This window comes from Rhinatrema bivittatum, chromosome 6, assembly GCF_901001135.1.
Source record: "Rhinatrema bivittatum chromosome 6, aRhiBiv1.1, whole genome shotgun sequence".
In the NCBI taxonomy this organism is placed as follows: Eukaryota; Metazoa; Chordata; class Amphibia; order Gymnophiona; family Rhinatrematidae; genus Rhinatrema; species Rhinatrema bivittatum.
In genome coordinates, this window is record NC_042620.1 from 264407749 (window position 1) to 264427964 (window position 20216).

A 20216-nucleotide genomic window follows, 5' to 3' on the forward strand; every position below is an offset into this window, starting at 1 on the left:
CATATTACTGTATGAATTCAACCTCTTTCCAAGATCAGAATAAACTCTAAACTAATTACCCCACAGAACCAAAGTGTAACATTAGGATATGTGAACCCATGTTTTAATCTCTTTGGATGGCAAAAAAAGAAAACCCTGGTTTACAGTTCCCCACTCTATAAAACCTGGATAGCCATTCTATTCCCTTCTCACACTCTCTTCAAACTTAAACTATAACTTCCTGGATAAGGGCACAGCAGTAGGTGAATCATCTTTTACAGTGCTGTGTGCACCACTGGTACTTTAAAATATTACTGAGGTACTGTATTCAGGCAGGTGTTAGAAACTGAATATTCCTGGGGGAATTCTGTACAAAAACATAAATTCTGTGCACAAAAACGCAAAATTCTGCAAACTTTATATTGGTCAAAATAAAAAAAAAAAATTGACAGACCCATCACGGACAGCCACGAAAACCGATGCCGATAAACTCAGCGGTGGTTTTCAGCGGTGAACGGTAATCATGAAAACAGACGCTGGGTTTATCGGCGTCTGTTTTCGTGGCTGTCCGCCGGTAAGGAAAACCAATGCCGATTAAACTCAGCGTCGGTTTTCATGACCAGCGTTCGGGTTTGCGTTAGCTAACGCGACCCCCTCATTTAAATATTGCATGGCGCCCACCTTGGCGCCTGGGGTGCGTTAAGAGAGCGGGCGCTGACTGTTCAGTGCCCACTTTCTACGCGAGTTTTATTGCATCAGCCCCACAGAGTGTAACATCACTAATCTAGGGCCTGAAACTTACCAGTCTGGATCCCTCCTGCCCATCAGTGTAAGTAATTTTTTTTTTTTTTTTGCAATTTCAGAAGTGAGAAACGAGAGAGTGGGAGCGTGTGAGGGAGCATGCATGTGTATGTATGTATCAGAGGGTGCAAGGCAGCATGTGTATGTGTGTATGCATCAGCGGGTGTGATTGAGCATGTGTTTGTATCAGCAGGTGTGATTGAGCATCTGTGGGTGTGTTTGAGCAAGAGGATGTGACGTGTGTATATGTGTCAGCATGAGCAAAGGGAGCATGTATGTATATGTGTCAGTGGGCACAAGGGAGTATGTGTGTATGTATGTCAGCAGGTGCGTGTGTCAGTATGCGTGTAAGGGAACAGAAAGTCTGAACATTCCCTCACCCCCACTAATCCAATCCTAGGGTGACTGGAAAGTGTAAAAAGCAGAGGATTTTTAAAATTCTTATTGGTTTTAATTATTGGATGCTATCTGATGTATGCTGTTTTAAAATATTTTATTAGTTTTTGGGAAATTTTTTAAAGTTATATGATTTTAATTATTGCATGTTCGGCCATTTTGTAATATTTCTATTTAGTATGGCTTTACTATTGTTGATTTATATTTCTTGATTTAATTGTTTGACGTTTTATGAGGCATGGTGATATTTCTCTTTTTTCTATTGTTGCACTGTATACAGGAGCTAGCTTGTTGCAGTTTCCAATTAAGTTTTTGTATTTTATGGTCTCTTTATTCTGTATTTGGTGAGGGTCGATCTGTGTACTGATTGCGTGACAGAGGTGAGGTATTCTGCTGGCATGTAGTTTCTGTGTAGGGATCTATAGAAGCTAGGCTTGTTCTGGTTTCTAAATAGGTGTTTTAGGGCCTGGTGTAATATTTGTAGTGTTGCTTTTTCATAGGTAGAGTTGTCAGTGTTTGAATGCTGGCTGTTATTGCTGTTTTGGTATTGGAGTTTTACTGTATTTTAATTGTAATTGTTTACTCAAGGTTTTCTGGGAGCTGAACCCACATCCAACATGTGTTACAATAAGCTTAATGCAATATGGGATCCAAATGTCTCTTTATTTTTTAATTTGCAGAGTTTTCTAATTGGCACCACAGCAGTGTATGTAAAAATAAGGTGCGTGCTGTAAGTGATACTTTTACCTCATAAGACTGTACTTTTTTAATGTAAAAAGTTATAAATTCATAATTTTTTATTGTGTGTGGGGAGGGAGGGGCTGGGGGTACAAGGCTGTAAGGTTTACCTATGACGCCCAATATCCTTGCACCAGTCCTGGCTGCACTGGATCCACAGGGAAAAGCAGGATTCTGGAGCTGCACCACTTTGGGTCCTGTGGCTCTTTCCAGTTTCGGCCAGTGTTTCATTTTTCTTTTTAAGCCCAGGAAGAACAGACATTCTTCTGATCTTCCCACCCCTCCCCTGCCGTAGGTGGGTACTCCAGCAGCAGATGCTGTAGCACTCAGTCAATGGGAATGCACTGGAATGGTGGCGGGGCCACAGAGAGGTGGAGGCAAGGTACAGTTACAAAAAGGAATGGGGGTGAGCCACCAGGAAGTGCATGTGGAGTATCTATCTCCACCCCAATAGAACATTTGGCTTGAGCTGGCAATTTGTGGGCCAGACACCATCTGTTTTCCCCCAGTATGTGCAACCTGCGGTCCATATAGAAAAGCAGCTGCTCAGGGTATAAAGGGAGGCAACAATTAAGCAACGTACCTATATAGTTATTAACCCACTGCCAAAAGGATAAAACTACTGTACAAAACTAAAATAAGTGGGGAAAGTGTGCCTTTGGCAACCTGGCATCGGGGGCAAGTGGGGTCCTCCATCAGCTAGGCTTTGTGGGCAATTAGCTGAGATACATATGCTCGGTGTAAGAATTGACAGTGCATCTCTCAGAAATAACCATTCAAAGAGAGAGAGTTTATCTCTGCAAAAGAATGAGTAAGCCCCTTCAGAGAAACAGGAATCTCCCCATCACCCTGCCATCAAGTTAGGAGGGAATTAAGCACCCAGGATGGTCTTAATGTCTGCATTGTCTTAATGTAATATGACAACGAGAGTCATTGCCACCCCACCTGGAAAAAATCATCCAGCTTATATATCATTTGTGAGGATAGGGCCTCCCGTGGCAAAGACACACCATAATGCTTCAATTGCAGGTAATGTTTCTCCCATTTTATCAAGCCGAGCATGATGGCCTTTGGGGGGGGTCATCTGATCACACAGCTGACACACTTTGATGTCATGCAATGCTCCCAGGCAGAGGATACAGACCTCATGCAGAGACGTGATGGACATGGTCAAAGGGTTCTGGGGGCACCGATGAAAACCAGACAATGCCATAAAAGTAAGCCAGTGAATGGTCAATGACTGGCGGCACCTGGGAGCAACATGCCGGGAATCAACCTGAAAGAAGATAGATGTAGTACTGCTGCTAGAGGTGCATAACCCACTGGTCGTGGATTAACCTGGCTGAACGCTGAGAAAAAAATATTTTAACATAAAGGTCAATGCAAAAGACGGGTAGAGTAAATAATTCACACACAAAACAGCAAAACCAAAAGAAAATGTGCGAAATAAAGGTGACCTGTTCACTTCACAATTAATAAACATCAAATCATTGCAGAGGAATTTAATAACAGAGGTGTTGTGTATAGCATGTAGTAAGAGGCCCTCGACACAGCGGTGTTTCGCCGACGGGGATACATCAGGAGGGACCCAAACAATATCTGAAAATACAATAAAATAAAATGTAGATAACTGAAAATAAATCAATAATGAGAAGACTCCATGGCACTTAAAGAGAGAATTATAGGAATTGATATTCAAAAGAAAGAAATGGCTTTTACACGCTACACAACAAAAATAAATTTTCATGTATTAGAGGGAGTCGATGTGGCTGGTTTTCTTAAAATCAATAAGTCTTTAGTTGTTCAGGTGAAAAAAGAATAAAGGTTTCTGCCCCTTTCTTAAGCACGCATTTACAAGGAAATTTTAACATAAAAGAAAAACCTAAAGCAATCACTTCTTGGCGTAGGGCTAAAAAGCCTCTACGTCTTATTTGTGTAGCAGCGGCCAGATCAGGATAGATTTTAACATTAGCATTCATATATAATACTGGAAAAGATCTAAAATATTTTCTCATTACAAATTGTACATCAATTAAGGAAATAAAGGAGACCAGAAGCGTTGCTCTTTCCAGTACATCAATAGCTGAATTTTCTATTATTTCAGTGAGATTCCCCTGCCAATTCTGTGCAGTAGCTGTAGACTTTGGGAGAAAATAGCATTTATTAATGGATGGAAGTTCTTCCTGGGATATCCCCAGTATTTCCCCCCCAAATTTCTTTAAAGTGGTATATGGAGTCTCTCCGATCACTCTGGGGAAGTTTAAGATAAGTCAAGGCAATTCAATTTGCGTACTTTCCAAAGTCTTTTCGCCAGAGTTTCTCTGTCTCTTACTGTGGCAACCTTGAACTCCAAATTTCTGGAATCCTTCTCTTCCAAGGCAATAACTTTACCAAATAGCGCGTTTATTTGATTTTGCATATGAGAAGTAATTGTTACGTTTTGTAGTACTGAATGCGCCAATCTCGTGTTAAAACCATTAAAGGTATTCACTATGCCAGCCATCATGTCCCACAATGCGACAAGAGTTATGACTTGAGGGCGTTCGGGGACTACCAACGGAGCAAATTCGGGTAATCCTCCCACGGGGTTTAGCAGAGTTCCTCCCAGGGGGTTCTATCCCAACTGCCCCTGGTCCCAGCCCGGTACCTGATGTTTTACCACTATTCGGGATCCCTGGGTTGTTAGCGTCTGTTGGTCCCGCTTCTACCGAAGCCGCGATTGCCGCTGTTCCCTCTGCACACAAACCAGGAAGGTGTTCTCCGATAAGCGGTCCGGGCTGCAACACCACCTCAGCCCTCTGTGCTGGCGCTTGCCTCAGGTCTGGGCTCAAGGATAACTCCTCCGTCGACTGAATCGAAGCTCTCTCTCCGATCAGTCCCGTGGTATCCTCATTCCTCAGGTTGTTTGTTGCCGGGCTGAGAAAGTTGGTGATTTCTTGTTGGACCGTTACTGCAGGTAAGGAAACTGAGGGGGAAGACGCAAAATTTTCCCCTTTCTTTTCGCTGGCATTTTTAAGAAGAACAAAGTAACTTGGTGGAACTTCAAGAATCCTGACTTCCCCAGCCTCTCAGCGTGCCGCCATCTTGGGAGTCTCCTCCAACACCAGGCAGATCCAAGTGTTTTTAAGGGAACAAAAATAGAAAGTCACTAAAGAATGAACATTCAAAGGAGTAGTAACAATGTCAGTGATAAAGCACAGACCTGATTTACAGGAATATAGAGAAATGTACATGAAAGACTTAAATCATTTCCTTTGAAATGATTTGTTATTTCTTAATTATGAAATGAACAGGTCACCCTTTATTTCGCACATTTTCTTTCGGTTTAACATAGCAGGCCCTTCTATATGTGGACCTTTATCTTTACCTCAGGTATAGTCCCAGGTTCCAGGCAGGGGTCTTTCCTGCATGGTCTTTTATATTTATTTAGATTGCGCTTTTCGGCACTTCAAAATGGATTACATTCAGGTACTGTAGGTATTTCCCTGTCCCAAGATGGCTTACATTGTAAGGCCGAGATATATCAAAATGCTACATTCATAGCAGAAATAGCACCCGCGAGAAAGAGGTTCTGCAAGGTGCAATAAGTTTATTGCGCCCGTGCTAATTTTCGCTTCACGCTGATTAATCCACCACAAGTGCTTTACAGCGAAACTGTTTTTATCGCACATGCGGAGAGAGAGAGAGAGAGAAGTAAGAGTGCACTGTACAAATCAACTCCTCTTGTACCTTTCAACGATTCAAACAGCAGAAATTCTTCAGTGCTGTTCATACCTCCTACTGTGCATGTAAAGCTCCCCCCCAAATATAACCCACCCCCTCTTTACAGTGGTATAAATAGTAGAGTGACATGTTCTCTACATATGCTCTCCCTCTCTCTGGCATGTGCGATAAAAACCTTTTCGCCCAGTAATGCGCAGCTAACATGGGTAACAACGCACAGAAAAAAGGTGAAGTTATTTCTGGGATTAAAACCTAAGTTGCTGGGCGTTACTCGATTCGATTTGAGGTTAGGAGCCGCTCGTCACCATTAACTTCGCCCAAACTCCTGCCACTTGCATAGCAAATGTAATATTTGCATAAAAGCATGCGTTGTGCTATTTAACACAGGCGTTACACTAGCGTTAATGCCCTAACATAAAATGATAAATGACCCTGTAAGTTTGTACCTGAGGCAAAGCAGGGTAAAGTGACTTGCCCGAAGTCCCTGGTTTGTAGCCCACTATTCTTACCACTAGGCTCCTGTACCACTGGTGTGTGGCTAGGACAGCAGTGGTGAACTCCAGTCCTAGAGTGCCACAAACAGGCCATGTTTTCAGGATATTTACAATGGAATATGCATGAGAAAGATTTGCATACACTGTTTTCCAGCCCAAATCATAGCTAGCTTCTGCCAACACATTACATTTTTTTTTAGGAAAATCTGCCAACCCTACTGTAAGCTCAAATCAAAACTCATCAAAAACAAACATTTTTCAAGAACAGTTTTCATGGTTGCATTATCAAGGTAGCCCAGCAAGCTATAGCTCAAGGAAATCAGATAAGAAACGTAGAATGAGCACACTGGACAAAAAAAAAAAAAAAAAGGATAGAATGGCAGATTAGCATGGCTTACTCCCTGCAGCATTCCTCAGACAACCATGCCAGATGCTCGCTAACCCAGTGATGGTCAGCTCTGTGCTATGCACAAACAGGTGCTAAAGTGCTCTGCAGCCGCAGGACTACAGAGGGCAGATGTTTTGTAGGGGCTACCACCAGGAATTTGCTTTCATGAAGATTAAGATTACATTTTCACTTCCTTGCTGACGCACACTCAGATGCCCCTGTGCAGTGAGGGCACCCCAGCAACAAGTTTCCCTGTAGTGAAATCAGCGCTAACAGCACCAGTGGGAAACATTCATCTATATTACATCAATCAGTTTATTAATACAAAATCACAGCAAACGAGGAACACAGAAAAGGAAAAAAAAATGTCCAAAATTATTTACAGAGGTTAAAAACTATATAACCCACATAGATGCCCCAGAGAAACATTTCATACAGGGCAAAGGGAAACAATGCTGCACATATTTACAAAAGAGAGACAGCCCAGCCGGGATTTAACACCTGCACCACACTCTAGTAACTACTCAGACTGGTGGGAGAGTGACATTCAGTTACTTCGACCTGCACCCAGATCCCCTCTGCCTCTCCTACCAAAGGGGCGGGAAATCCTCCCCAAAGACTGATGATTACTCCAGCGCTCTAAGACAGACAGACTGTCATTCCAGAGTCTGTCAGGGTTCCTGAGAAACAGGAGGGAAACAAGGCTGGAACTCCTCTCCTCCATGCATCAGTCTGTATCCGATTCCTTCCAGTGATGGCGAGATAGGAGGCAGAGGGAGGTAGGGCGGCGACCTCTCTCCTCACTGCTTCTATGCACTCATCAAGAACGATGGCCAATGGGATTAGACCCAAATTTCAATGATGTCTTCATGCTCCATTCCGAGCTCCTCTGGCGTTTTCTTCTCGGACAGCTTGTGGCCTTCAAAGAGGAAGGTGACCTTATGGCTTTGCAGTCCCATGGCCTCTCTATAACGATCCATAAGCATCTTCAGTGGGTCTGTCTGGAAAAAATAACATCAGGAAAACATTCAGAGTCAAGCCATGCAAAGCAGGAAGACCAGCTACATATCTGGAGGTCAATATTTAGCACTGCTTAGTGGATAAATAGGGACTTATCTGACTTAAGTGGCAGCTGCTGAACATCCCACGATGTTCAGGATTAGAGAGAATTAGACTCACGCAGCACAGGTGTATTCCCACATCTTGTTCCTCTACAAAAATCTAACAGTACAAAATCTGAGTGATTCTGGCTTGTGATACAGAGAGGGGGGAAGACATCTGCAGTAGGTCCCCCAAAGGAGGGCAGAGAAATCCTGAGAAGGAGTGAGAAAATTCAGATAGGGAAACCATAGTGCGAGTTGTATAGATGGGGAATGTAATGCATTCAGGAGCTGTAGCTTCCAGAGATCCAGTACCTGGTTTAAAAAAAAACATCTTCACACCCTTTTACAGTTTACACATTCTGCTGTCTAAACAAATACAAACCAAAATGTTTCACTGAGCTACACAACATACTCTATGCTTTCATTGTGAAAGAATAATTGCAGAACTATTCCAAAAGTAATTAAGAATAAAAAAAGAGAAAAAAAAAGTCTTGATTAAAACTTATCCAATGTCCTTTGTTTCGTACCAAGCCCCATTTTCCTAGAATGCTCTCCTTTTGGATACAGACTAGGAATTTCTGTAAATTATGGAAAGTTTAGGAAACTAATTAAGATCTGGCTTTTTAACAAATATTTTAGTTAAGGGGGCTATCTGAAGATTTATTAATTTGTTAGATTTATGGCGCTATTATGGTTTTTGTTCTCTTTTGGACTGAATTTATGTTGTTACCTAAGTTGGTATAATTTGCCCATGTTATAATGGTAGGTGGGATTCAGGGGGTGGGAGTGTTATCGTTTGGTATAACTGTAAGCCACTCTGATGCTTTTGATGTTGGGTGGTATATCAAACGTTATTAAACTTAATACTTGGTAGAAGCCCCTTTTGCAGCCATAAATAGTTAGAATAAATGTCTGCCAATATTTAAAAAAAACAAAACAAAACAAAAACCTTGCACAGCAGGATGTGCAGTTTCTATCCATTGTTCCTGGCAGAAAAGCTCAAGCTCTTTCAAGTTGGCTGGAGATCTGTGGACTGCAGCCTTCAAAGTCTTGCCACAGATTCTCTATTGGATTCAGATATGGGTTCTGAATGGGCCACTAAAGGACATTCATTCACTTTCTTCTTGATAAGCTACTCCACTGTTGCTTTTACTTTGTGCTTAGGATCACCATCCTGCTGAAAGCTGAAATCTTCACCCCCAATCCCAGGTCTATAGCAGACTGGAACAGGTCTTCCACCATGATCTACCTGCACTTTAAACCATCCATTTTTCCACAAGCCTCCCTAACCCCCACTGCTACAAGCAGCCCCACAACATAATGTTGCCACCAGCATGCTAATTACAGAGATGGTGTTAGCAAGGTAATGTGCCGCAGGTTTTACACTACACATTTTGCTTAGCAGTGAGACCAAAACGTTCCACTTCGGTTTCATGAGATCACAAAAAGCAGAGGTACTTACCTGTAACAGGTGTTCTCCGAAAACAGCAGGATGTTAGTCCTCACGCATGGGTGACTTCATCAGATGGTGCTCGATGTGGAAAACTTATGATAAAGTTTCTAGAACCTTGACTAGGCACACTGAGCATGTCCAGCATGCCCTATACCATGCACCCACGTGGGGTCCCTCTTCAGTCTTGTAACATAGAATTACGAATAAAATAAAATAATAGGAGAAACTCAACTCCGCAGGGTGGTGGATCGGTTTCATGAGGATTAACAACTTGCTGTCCTCGGAGAACATCTGTTACAGGTAAGCAACTCTGTTTTCTCCAAGGATAAGCAGGATTACCATCCTGCTTCCACACATGGGTGAATCCCTAGCTACAGGCTGCTCCCCAAAACAAAAGGGGACCAACAGACACCTAGTCAAGGGCCAACGGTAACAGATGGGGAGACAGCCTGAACCCAAACAATGAGCCCAAACAAGTTCCTATCCAGACAGTAATGGGATGTGAATGTATGGAGAGAATTCCACGTCGCAGCCTTGCAGATCTCCTCCTATTCTTATCAAAAGAAATAAAAAGTTCAGTGGACTGTCTATAGGCTTCTGTCTGTTCCAGATAGAAGGCTAAGGCTCACTTGCAGTCCAAATTGTGCAGTGCTCGTTCGCCTTGGTGTGAATGGGGCTTGGGAAAGAATATTGGCAGGCACTTGACTGGTTAAGATGGAAATCCATCACCACCTTAGGCAGGAACTTAGGGTGCATACACAAGACCACCCTGTTATGATAGAATTTAGTATAAGGTGGATAAGAAACCACCACCAAAAATATGACCTAAGTCAGGTACTTCAGATCAAAGGTGAACCGGTAGATATAGTATACTTGGATTTTCAGAAGGCGTTTGACAAAGTTCCTCATGAGAGGCTTCTAGGAAAAGTAAAAAGTCATGGGATAGGTGGCGATGTCCTTTCGTGGATTGCAAACTGGCTAAAAGACAGGAAACAGAGAGTAGGATTAAATGGGCAATTTTCTCAGTGGAAGGGAGTGGACAGTGGAGTGCCTCAGGGATCTGTATTGGGACCCTTACTGTTCAATATATTTATAAATGATCTGGAAAGAAATACGACGAGTGAGATAATCAAATTTGCAGATGACACAAAATTGTGCAGAGTAGTTAAATCACAAGCAGATTGTGATAAATTGCAGGAAGACCTTGTGAGACTGGAAAATTGGGCATCCAAATGGCAGATGAAATTTAATGTGGAAAAGTGCAAGGTGATGCATATAGGGAAAAATAACCCATGCTATAATTACACGATGTTGGGTTCCATATTAGGTGCTACAACCCAAGAAAGAGATCTAGGTGTCATAGTGGATAACACATTGAAATCGTCGGTTCAGTGTGCTGCGGCAGTCAAAAAAGCAAACAGAATGTTGGGAATTATTAGAAAAGGAATGATGAATAAAACGGAAAATGTCATAATGCCTCTGTATCGCTCCATGGTGAGACCGCACCTTGAATACTGTGTACAATTCTGGTCGCCGCATCTCAAAAAAGATATAATTGCGATGGAGAAGGTACAGAGAAGGGCTACCAAAATGATAAGGGGAATGGAACAACTCCCCTATGAGGAAAGACTAAAGAGATTAGGACTTTTCAGCTTGGAGAAGAGACGACTGAGGGGGGATATGATAGAGGTGTTTAAAATCATGAGAGGTCTAGAACGGGTAGATGTGAATCGGTTATTTACTCTTTCAGATAGTAGAAGGACTAGGGGACACTCCATGAAGTTAGCATGGGGCACATTTAAAACTAATCGGAGAAAGTTCTTTTTTACTCAACGCACAATTAAACTCTGGAATTTGTTGCCAGAGAATGTGGTTCGTGCAGGTAGTATAGCTGTGTTTAAAAAAGGATTGGATAAGTTCTTGGAGGAGAAGTCCATTACCTGCTATTAGGTTCACTTAGAGAATAGCCACTGCCATTAGCAATGGTTACATGGAATAGACTTAGTTTTTGGGTACTTGCCAGGTTCTTATGGCCTGGATTGGCCACTGTTGGAAACAGGATGCTGGGCTTGATGGACCCTTGGTCTGACCCAGTATGGCATTTTCTTATGTTCTTATGTTCTTAAGGTACGCAGCGGCTCAAAAGGAGCTTTCATCAGCTGAGCTAAAACCATGTTGAGGTCCCAAGACACAGCGGGAGGCCTTAAGGGAGGCTTCAACTTAAGCAGACCCCACATGAAACGTACAACTATAGGCTGCACAGAGATGGGCATACCATCTACACCATGGGTGTCCAATTCCAGTCCTCAAGGGCTGCAAACAGATCTGATTTTTAGAGTAACCCTAACGAATATGCATGAAATAAATTTGCATGCACTGCCTCAATTGTATGCAGATCTGTCTCATGTATGTTCATTAGAGATATCCTAAAAACCAGACCGGTTTGTGGCCCTTGAGGACCGGAGTTGGACAATCCTGATCTACAGCTTGGTGGTATGCATCAATTGCACCAATTGACCAGTGAAGTCGCGGAACTGAATTCAGACCGCGAGAAGAAAATGCCGATTTAGCCACGGAATGAAATTATGCTGATAGAACGGTGAAATATTGGAGTCACTTCAGGAAATGGAGTATAGTTTTTGAAGAGTGGTTTCGCCTGAAGCAGGACTGGGTGGTACGAAACACGATCGTGTCGGGACTGTTTTTTGAAGAAGTTCAGATGAGTATTGTTCTACCGACTCTTTTGTGATAATTTTCAATATGATCTGCAATGGTATACTCATTTTGTGACTAACATGGGGCTGTCTCTGAAGTAGTGCAGATGATTATCGCTCCAGTGACTCGTTTGTGATAATTTTTAATATGATCTGCAATGATATACTCGTTTTGGGATGAATATCGGAGTTCGTCAGCTTTTTATGAAGATTTCAAAATAGAAATCAAAAAAATTAAAAAAACAAAACAAAAATTTAAAGTTAATAATATAAATAAAGCAAAGGGACCTATGACCAAATCATGAATTTGATTGACAAACTCATTGAGTGTGGGTCCTACAAACAATATATGTGGGTGTATTGCACATGTGATTATATCATAAATGAGAAAATTTGACCAGTGAAACCTATCTTGTTTTGTGAGTGAATGTAATGCAAGACAGATAGAAGAAAGTGAATGATGGATGGCACTATGAGTGGGGTAAAGGGTGATCTGGAGGGGGAGCAAGACTACAGAGTGCAATACGAGGAAGAGTAGCCCTGCATTTTTCACATTCTTCATCTCTTGGGTAGAACGGAAGTGTGGGGAAAATAAAAGGCTCATAGGATAGGAGAGGACGAGGTGGCAGTAGGAGAAATGGACAAAAGGAGCAAAAGGGAAGCAAAAGAGAGCAAAATTTAAAGGAAAGGACAATTATGTAATTCCAAAACAAGAAAAAAGGACAAAAAAAATTAGAGCAAAGAAAAAAAAAAAGCAAAGGAAAAAACCCAGCTAAACAAAGGAAAGGCTCCTAAAAGTTTTGACAGGCATCTAAGTATTCTTTTTCCTACCCCTGCCTTTGATGCAGTTCTCCTGGTAAGGACACACTGGTCAGTTTGAGAGGACAACAGAAAGTTAATTGGATGAGGAACTGGCTAAGCGAAAATGGAGAGAGAGTGATGGTCACTGGAGTTCATTCTGACAGAAGTACAGTGACCAGTGGGGTATTTCAGGGCACATTACTTTTCAATATTCTTTTTTAGCGACTTTGCATAGAGGCACGATGAAAAAAAAAATGAGCCGTCTGCGATAACACAAAAAACTGAAATAAAATATCGACACAACAGGACAGGTGGAAAAAATAAAGAATGGCTTCAAAAAACTAAGAGAATGGTAAAGGGCTTGGAAGCTTTGCTTCAATGCCAAAAAAAAAAAAAAAAGAAATCATGCAAATGAAGAACAAACGTTCCACTAGCCATGCATCAATCAGGAAGTCCACATTCAGCAGCACAGTGAGCAGACAATTTAGCCAGCTAAGGTTAGCTGTATGACTCGTCATGGATATTCAGTAAAGTGCGTCTGATTAAGCGCTCTGCTGAATATAGCTGGATAAAGTCCTAGTTAGTGAGATACATTTATCTAGCTAACTTTAGGACTGCTCTCTTGCACGGACCAGGCTCAACTGGATAAGTTGTCCACCTACCGTAACTCCACTCTGGAACACCCCAGAACATCTCCAAACCTATCTGGCTAGCTCTTAGCGGACTACAACAATGAACTGGAGAAATCTGAGGCAGTTAGGGTGGCAAGAAGTTTAAAACCTGCAGTTTGTCTGGCTACGTCCCAAACTTAAGTCAGACAAACCATCTGAATCTGGAGGGCAAGAACTGACCACTTCTAAAGAGAACAGAGACCCAGGCTTAATCATCTCAGATAATGTGTGATAAAGCAGCAGGAAAGTTAGCAGCATGTGCAGGTGAATAAGGGCAGGCAGCAGCCGCAAGAAAACAAAGCAGTATTGAACTTGTATAGATCACTGGTGGGCCCCTGCCTAGAGCACAAAGTTTAGTTCTGGAGGACATTTAAAAAGGATGGAGGCAGGTCAGAGGACGGCAAGCAAAATTGCCTCATGCAGGGGCCTATTGCACGATGGAGGTAATTTTCAAAAACGTTATGCAGGGGTTGCAAATGTTAGATTACCATACACTGTGCATATCCTATTCTGATTTGTATTTTTTTTTTGGGCAGCAGAATGTGAAAAATGTAAAAAAAAAAAAAAAAAAAGTCTCCACACTTTTGTACAACACCCTGTATCAACCAAAGATGAATTCCTCCAGCAATGGCTAAATGCAAATAAATTATGTTTGAAGGCTACCAAGGATGAAGTACTAAGGATGGAGGAATTCCTCAATCAGGGGTGAATTTTAAAAGCATTGCTTGCATTAAAAGGCCTGTATATGGGCAGCGCAGGAGCAACACGTATTTTAAAAGCCGTAAATTACATGCGTATAAGTGCAAGTAAAAAAATAAATAAATAAATAAGGGGCAGAGTTGGGGGGGGGGGGGGGGGGGGGCATGTCAGGGGAGTTCCAAGGCAAGGCCAAAATTTATGCACATAAATCCATGCTTTAAATCTGGTGGCTGCAGTGCCCAGCAGGCTGTTAGCCGCACATGTTTACTTCTGCTCTTGATGAGGTGTAAGTCTGCATAAATCTCTGCTTAGGCCTAAAATGATTGGGTGAGGGGTCTGGGTCAACTACAGGGCGTGCTGGATGACCTCGAGAACTAGGCAAACAGTCGACTAATTGGTAAATTTGGGACTGTCCTTCACGCGAGCATGTTTTAAAATCTGCTTATCTGCGCGCGTTAAAGCCAACAAAGTCCTAACGAAGATACTTGAGCAAATGTATTTCGTGTAACCGCTTAAAATTAGAACATATATGCGTGGTAGGCACATTTTAAAACATATGTGCACAACAGGAAAACTGGTTCTTACCTGCTAATTTTCGTTCCTGTAATACCACAGATCTGTCCAGATAAGTGGGTTTTGCATCCCTACCAGCAGATGGAGTCAGAGAAACAAAACTTTGAGGCACTGCTACATAAACAGAGTGTGCCACCTGCAGCCTCTTCAGTACAGATGTATCCCCAAAACCCCTCTCTCTTGGACAAACAGGGAAACTGATAGGGTTGGAAACCCCCAAAAAACTGGAGCCCAAAACACTCCCAAAAAACTAAACTTGAAAAACCCAAACCATGGTCAAAAACTGCCCACATGTTCTGAAAAGCAAACAACTTGAACCAGCAGTTGACAAAAAACACAAGTCTTTCCACAGTGACTGGATGAGTGTCTGGAACGATCTATGGTATTACAGGAAAGGAAAATTAGTTTCTTACCTGATAATTTTCGTTCCTGTAGTACCACGGATCAGTCCAGATAAGTGGGATAGACCAAAGCACCCCCTAGTCTGGGCGGGAACCTGAAAGACCTGAACACAGGACACACTCACCAAAGGATGCTTCTTCCCGCAACCTAACACCCAAGGGTAATGTCTGGTGAAAAAGTATGCGAGGACCACACCGCCGCCCTACAAATCTCCTGAGGCGACAGCAACAGATATTCCGCCCAGGAAGTGGCCAGCAATATTGTGGAATGCACCTTCAACTCCACTGGAACTTTACGGCCCATACAAACATAGGCCGTGCAAATAGCTTCCTTCAGCCACTGGGAAATGGTAGCAATAATTGCCTGCTTGTAGCGGCATCCATGTCCTGGCTTGAATCCACACAGCCTCTCCAGCCCCTGAAGCAGGCAATTATTGCTGAAACACTGGCAGTGTCAGGCGGCTTCACAGGGCCTAAGAGAAATCGGTTACAACGCGGTTAAGGGATTCATTACCAATGCGGTGAAAAGCAGTTCAGCTCACGATAGTAGCTGTTGGAGTATGGGCGGCTTCATTTATTTTTTGTGTGTAATAATTACTTTTCAAAGCTTCTCTTAAGGACTGTGGTTATTAAGGAGAGTTTGCAAATAAGATAAAATATATTATCACAAAAAATATAGAACACAGAATGCTGCACAAACACGAGTACTAAAGCTCACTTAAAAATTTAAAGCAAAAACGGTATATTCTAACATTGAGGTACTCCCCTTTTGGGAGTTACCCTTAAAGATACCGGACATTAAAAGTCTACCCATAAGGATTTGCATTTTCCCCGTATTTTGTTTGTTGTTTGTTCAAGAGGGGAATTATATTTTTGAGGTATGTAGTTTTTTGGTTGACATTTGTTTCTACATAATTATAAACAATCTTTCCAGAAGTTCCTAACAAATGTTGGAGGAGCTGCAAATCTAGATGCATATATGCAGAAAATGTAATTTAGGAGGCAGTCCACAGAGTTGTCATAGAAATAACCTCAAAAGATTGTGGGGGTAGTTTTTAAAAAGGATTTACACACTTAAAACTGGGTTTTATACATGTAAATGCACTTTATACATGTAAGTAGGCTTTTGAAAATTGCTACGATGTATACCTTTGAATTGTGCATAGGTTTTTACACACAAGTGCTTTTTAAGTGTGTAAATGGGCTTTTGAAAATTGATATGATACTGTGTTAATTTTCAAAGGAGTTACGTATGTAAATGTATTTCCAAAGAATGAAAAGTCGAAACTGCTCCGTTAAAGGTGAATTTTAAAAGCAGGCATCAGGAAAAAAGGGGCGGAGTGTGGGAATGGCACAGGCAGAACGTTCCGGGGTGGGTCAAGAGATGTGTGTGCAAGTTACCTATGCACTTGGGCACAAATTTACTTCTGCCATGGAGGAGTTTTAAGTCTTAATAGAACTATTTCCAGGCATCTCTGAGGTATTTGAAGGGTCTGGGATAACTGGGGAGAGTGCAGGCTAGACTGGGCAAACTGATGGATAAACTGGTGAAAGTGGTTATGGCATAGACGCGCACCTGCTACAAAATTCCCTCATGTGGCTCAAACCTGACATTACACAGCTGTGCGCATACAAGCTTAAAATTAAGGTGCGCAGGACATAAAGGTGCCACATATCTAGGTGCACCCGTTTTGAAAGTTACCATCCCTGGGTTACCCATTCCAAACACTGGCTCTATAAAACTGAAGCTGGCAAATACATTTGCTAGTTGAAAACAAAATGAGAAAGCACATTGGATAAATTTGAATCTCCCAAGAATTATATGCTGGTTGAAAAGAGCTTGTGATACGTTTGGCTTAGAATTCTTTATTTGTGGCACCCATTTATTGATCATCATAAGCTGGATTAATAATGATAAAACCCAAATATTTTCCATATTGAATCGTTAAGGTGGAAAACTCTTTGCCCATTGCCTGCAGTTTGGTATCTCCTAGTTTATGGGTTTCAGTTACTCTCTCTGTATGTGGTATTTTTGGTATTTTTTCTTTTTTTTTTTACTGTGGTTATTTTTGATAGGAAAATGAGTTCTTACCTGTTAATTTTCATTCCTGTAGTACCACGGATCAGTCCAGACCGTGGGTTGAGCCTCCTGTCCAGCAGATGGAGACAGACTAAAACTGAAAAGGGTATCCTATATCAGGACAGAGCCTACCCTGCAGCCCTTCAGTATAACCATTGTCAAAGCAGATAAGAATTAAGGTAAACCCCGAAAATAGATCAAGCAAGTAAACAAGACTCAATAGAGTAACCAACGAAACAATTATCAATAAGGAATGGACTCTGTAAAATACTGCTCTTTCATATCCTTGGTCATCAATACAGATGCTTCCGGTGTCCTGAATAGAATGATAGGTGATATCCATCCAGAGACCTGTAGAAAAAAAGCTTTGAGCGGATGGCAGAAAAGAAAGAAAGAAACCAGGGAAGGGCGTCTGGACTGATCCGTGGTACTACAGGAACGAAAATTAACAGGTAAGAACTCATTTTCTTTCCCTGTACGTACCCGGATCAGTCCAGATCATGGGATGTACACCAAGCTTCCCTAGACCGGGTGGGACCTAGACAGTCCCGCTCAAAGCACCTGCCGCCCAAAAGAACCAAAGACCGGGGCATACACATCTAGACGGTAAAGGTATGCAGGGATGTCCATGTAGCAGCCCTGCAGATCTCTTGCGGAGAGACGGACTGACTCTCCGCCCACGAAGTAGCCTGAGAATGCAAAGAGTGAGCCTTCAAGCCCTCAGGAACTGTCTGGCCTCGGCAAAGATAAGCTGAGGCAATCGCTTCATTCAACCTCCGAGCAATAGTAGTCCTAGAAGCCTGTTTGACCCCATTTGGACCACTCCAGAGGACAAAAAGATGATCTGAGATTCGAAATTCATTGGTGACTTGCAGATAATGGATTAACACACGTTTCACATCAAGCAGACAAAGATCACCCCATCTGCACCCGTGTCGTCCTCCGCAGAAAACGCAGGAAGCTCCACAGACTGATTAACATGGAAGGAAGAAACGACCTTCAGCAAAAAGGAAGGAAAGCCTTGAGAGAAACTCCCAAATCCGAAAAACGCAGAAAGGGCTCACGACAGGACAGTGCTTGAATCTCCAAAACCCGATGAGCGGAACAAATAGAAACTAAGAAAACCACCTTAAGCGTAAGATCCTTTAGGGTAGCCCGTCGGAGAGGTTTGAACGGAGCCCCACAGAGAGCCCGGAGGACTAAACTGAGATTCCAGGACGGACATGAGGGACGGACGGGGGGGCCTCAAGTGTTTGGCGCCCTTCAAGAACCGAGCAACGTCTATGTGAGACGCCAGGGTGTGCCCTTCAACTTGACCAAGAAGAGAACAGAGAGCGGACACTTGGACGCGCAATGAATTGAAGGGAAGACCCTTGGAGAGACCTTTCTGAAGAAAGGAAAGAACCACAGAGACTGGTGCCGAACGCGCTGAGACACCCGATTCAGAACAGGCACTCTCAAAGACTTTCCAAACGCGAACATAAGCCAAGGAAGTAGATGGCTTACACACCCGCAGGAGAGTGGTAATCACCTCCTCCTTATAGCCTTTACGTCTCTGACGTCTCCGTTCAAAAGCCAGGCTGCTATACAAAAGTGATCCGCCTGGTCGAAAAATACAGGACCCTGTCGAAGCAGACGAGGATGATGGCCGGGTCGACGAGGGCCGTCCGACGTCAGGTTGACCAGATCCACGAACCATGGCCTGCGGGGCCATTCTGGAGCTACCAGGATGACCGGCCCCTCGTGAATTTCTATTCTTTGGAGCACTCTGCCCACAAGAGGCCACGGAGGAAACACATAGAGGACGCCGCCTGAGGGCCAGGGGAGAGTTAGAACATCCACTCCCTCTTAACAGTGCTCCCTCCAGCGGCTGAAGAACCTGTTGGCTTTGGAATTGCCCAAGGTCACCATGAGGTCCAGGTGTGGGGGACCCCACCTGCTGATGATCAAGTCCATGGCTTCGTCCAAGAGCTCCCACTCTCCCGGATCGAGACGCTGGCAACTGAGAAAATTGGCTTGCACATTCTCCTTGCCCGCTATGTGGGAGGCCGTCAGGCAATCCAGGTGACGCTCCGCCCAGGCAAGGAGCTGGCTGGCTTCCAGGGCCACCAGGCGACTCTGAGTGCCCCCCTGCCGGTTGATATAGGCTACTGTAGTGGAGTTGTTGGAGAGGACCCTCACCGCCTTGCCTCAGAACAGGGGCAAAAACTCCTGTAAGGCCAGGCGAACCGCCCGGGCTTCCAGCCGATTGATGTGCCAATGGGATTGGACTGGGGACCAGTATCCCTGTGTGGTCTGAGACTGACAGACTGCTCCCCAGCCGGAGAGACTGGCATCCGTAGTGACTATGATCCACTGTGGAGTCTGAAGAGGCATTCCCCTCAGAAGATGTAGAAGCGAAAGCCACCACTGTATGTCGGCGATGATAGAGGCCGAAAGCGGAAGAACCATTTGAAACTGTTCCGACACCGGCTGCCAGCAGGATAGCAAAGCTCTCTGTAACGGTCGCATATGCACAAAAGCCCAGGGGACTAGGTCGATGGTGGAGGCCATAGTCCCCAGGACCTGGAGGTAGTCCCACGCCGAAGAGCGCGGAAGCGAGATAAGGTTGCATACCTGGCTGATGAGCTTGAGCGCCCGAGAACGGGGCAGAAACACTTTGTCGACCCGAGTATCAAACTGGGCCCCCAGAAATTCCAATACCTGGGAGGCTGGAGATGGCTTTTGGGGAAGTTGACTATCCACCCAAGAGAGGTAAGAACTAGAACCCGGTCGACAGCCTGCCTGCACAGAACCTACGATTTGGCCCTCACGAGCCAATCGTCCAGATAAGGATGGAAATAGACTTCTTCCCGGCGGAGAGCTGCCGCCAGCAGCATCATGACCTTGGTGAAGGTGCGCGGCGCGGTTGCGAGACCGAAGGGAAGCGCCCGGAATTGAAAATGCTGGCCCAGAACGTGGAAGCGGAGGAACTTCTGGTGTTCGGAGTGAATCGGGATGTGTAAGTATGCCTCCGTTAGGTTGAGAGAGGCCAGGTATTCGCCGGGATGAACCGCCGCTATGACCGCCCTCAGGGTCTCCATACGGAAATGAGGTACCTTGAGGACCCAATTGATCCTCTTGAGGTCCAAGAATGGGCGAAAGGAATCTTCCTTCTTTGGCACTATGAAGTAGATGGAATACTGGCTGGCGCCAAGCTCTT

General features: G+C 43.7%; 1 protein-coding gene across 6 annotated transcripts in view; it reads right to left on the bottom strand.

Annotated features, from left to right (window-relative positions):
- Positions 1-6814: 6814 nt before the first annotated feature.
- Positions 6815-20216, bottom strand: part of NFATC2IP (nuclear factor of activated T cells 2 interacting protein) — a 117604-nt gene continuing 104202 nt past the window's right edge. For all 6 annotated transcript variants that reach the window (XM_029607104.1, XM_029607097.1, XM_029607100.1 and 3 more), the window contains one exon: positions 6815-7520. In XM_029607104.1, coding sequence (XP_029462964.1) covers positions 7486-7520 — 35 coding nt within the window. In that variant the 3' untranslated portion in view covers positions 6815-7485. The remainder of the gene's footprint in view (positions 7521-20216) is intronic.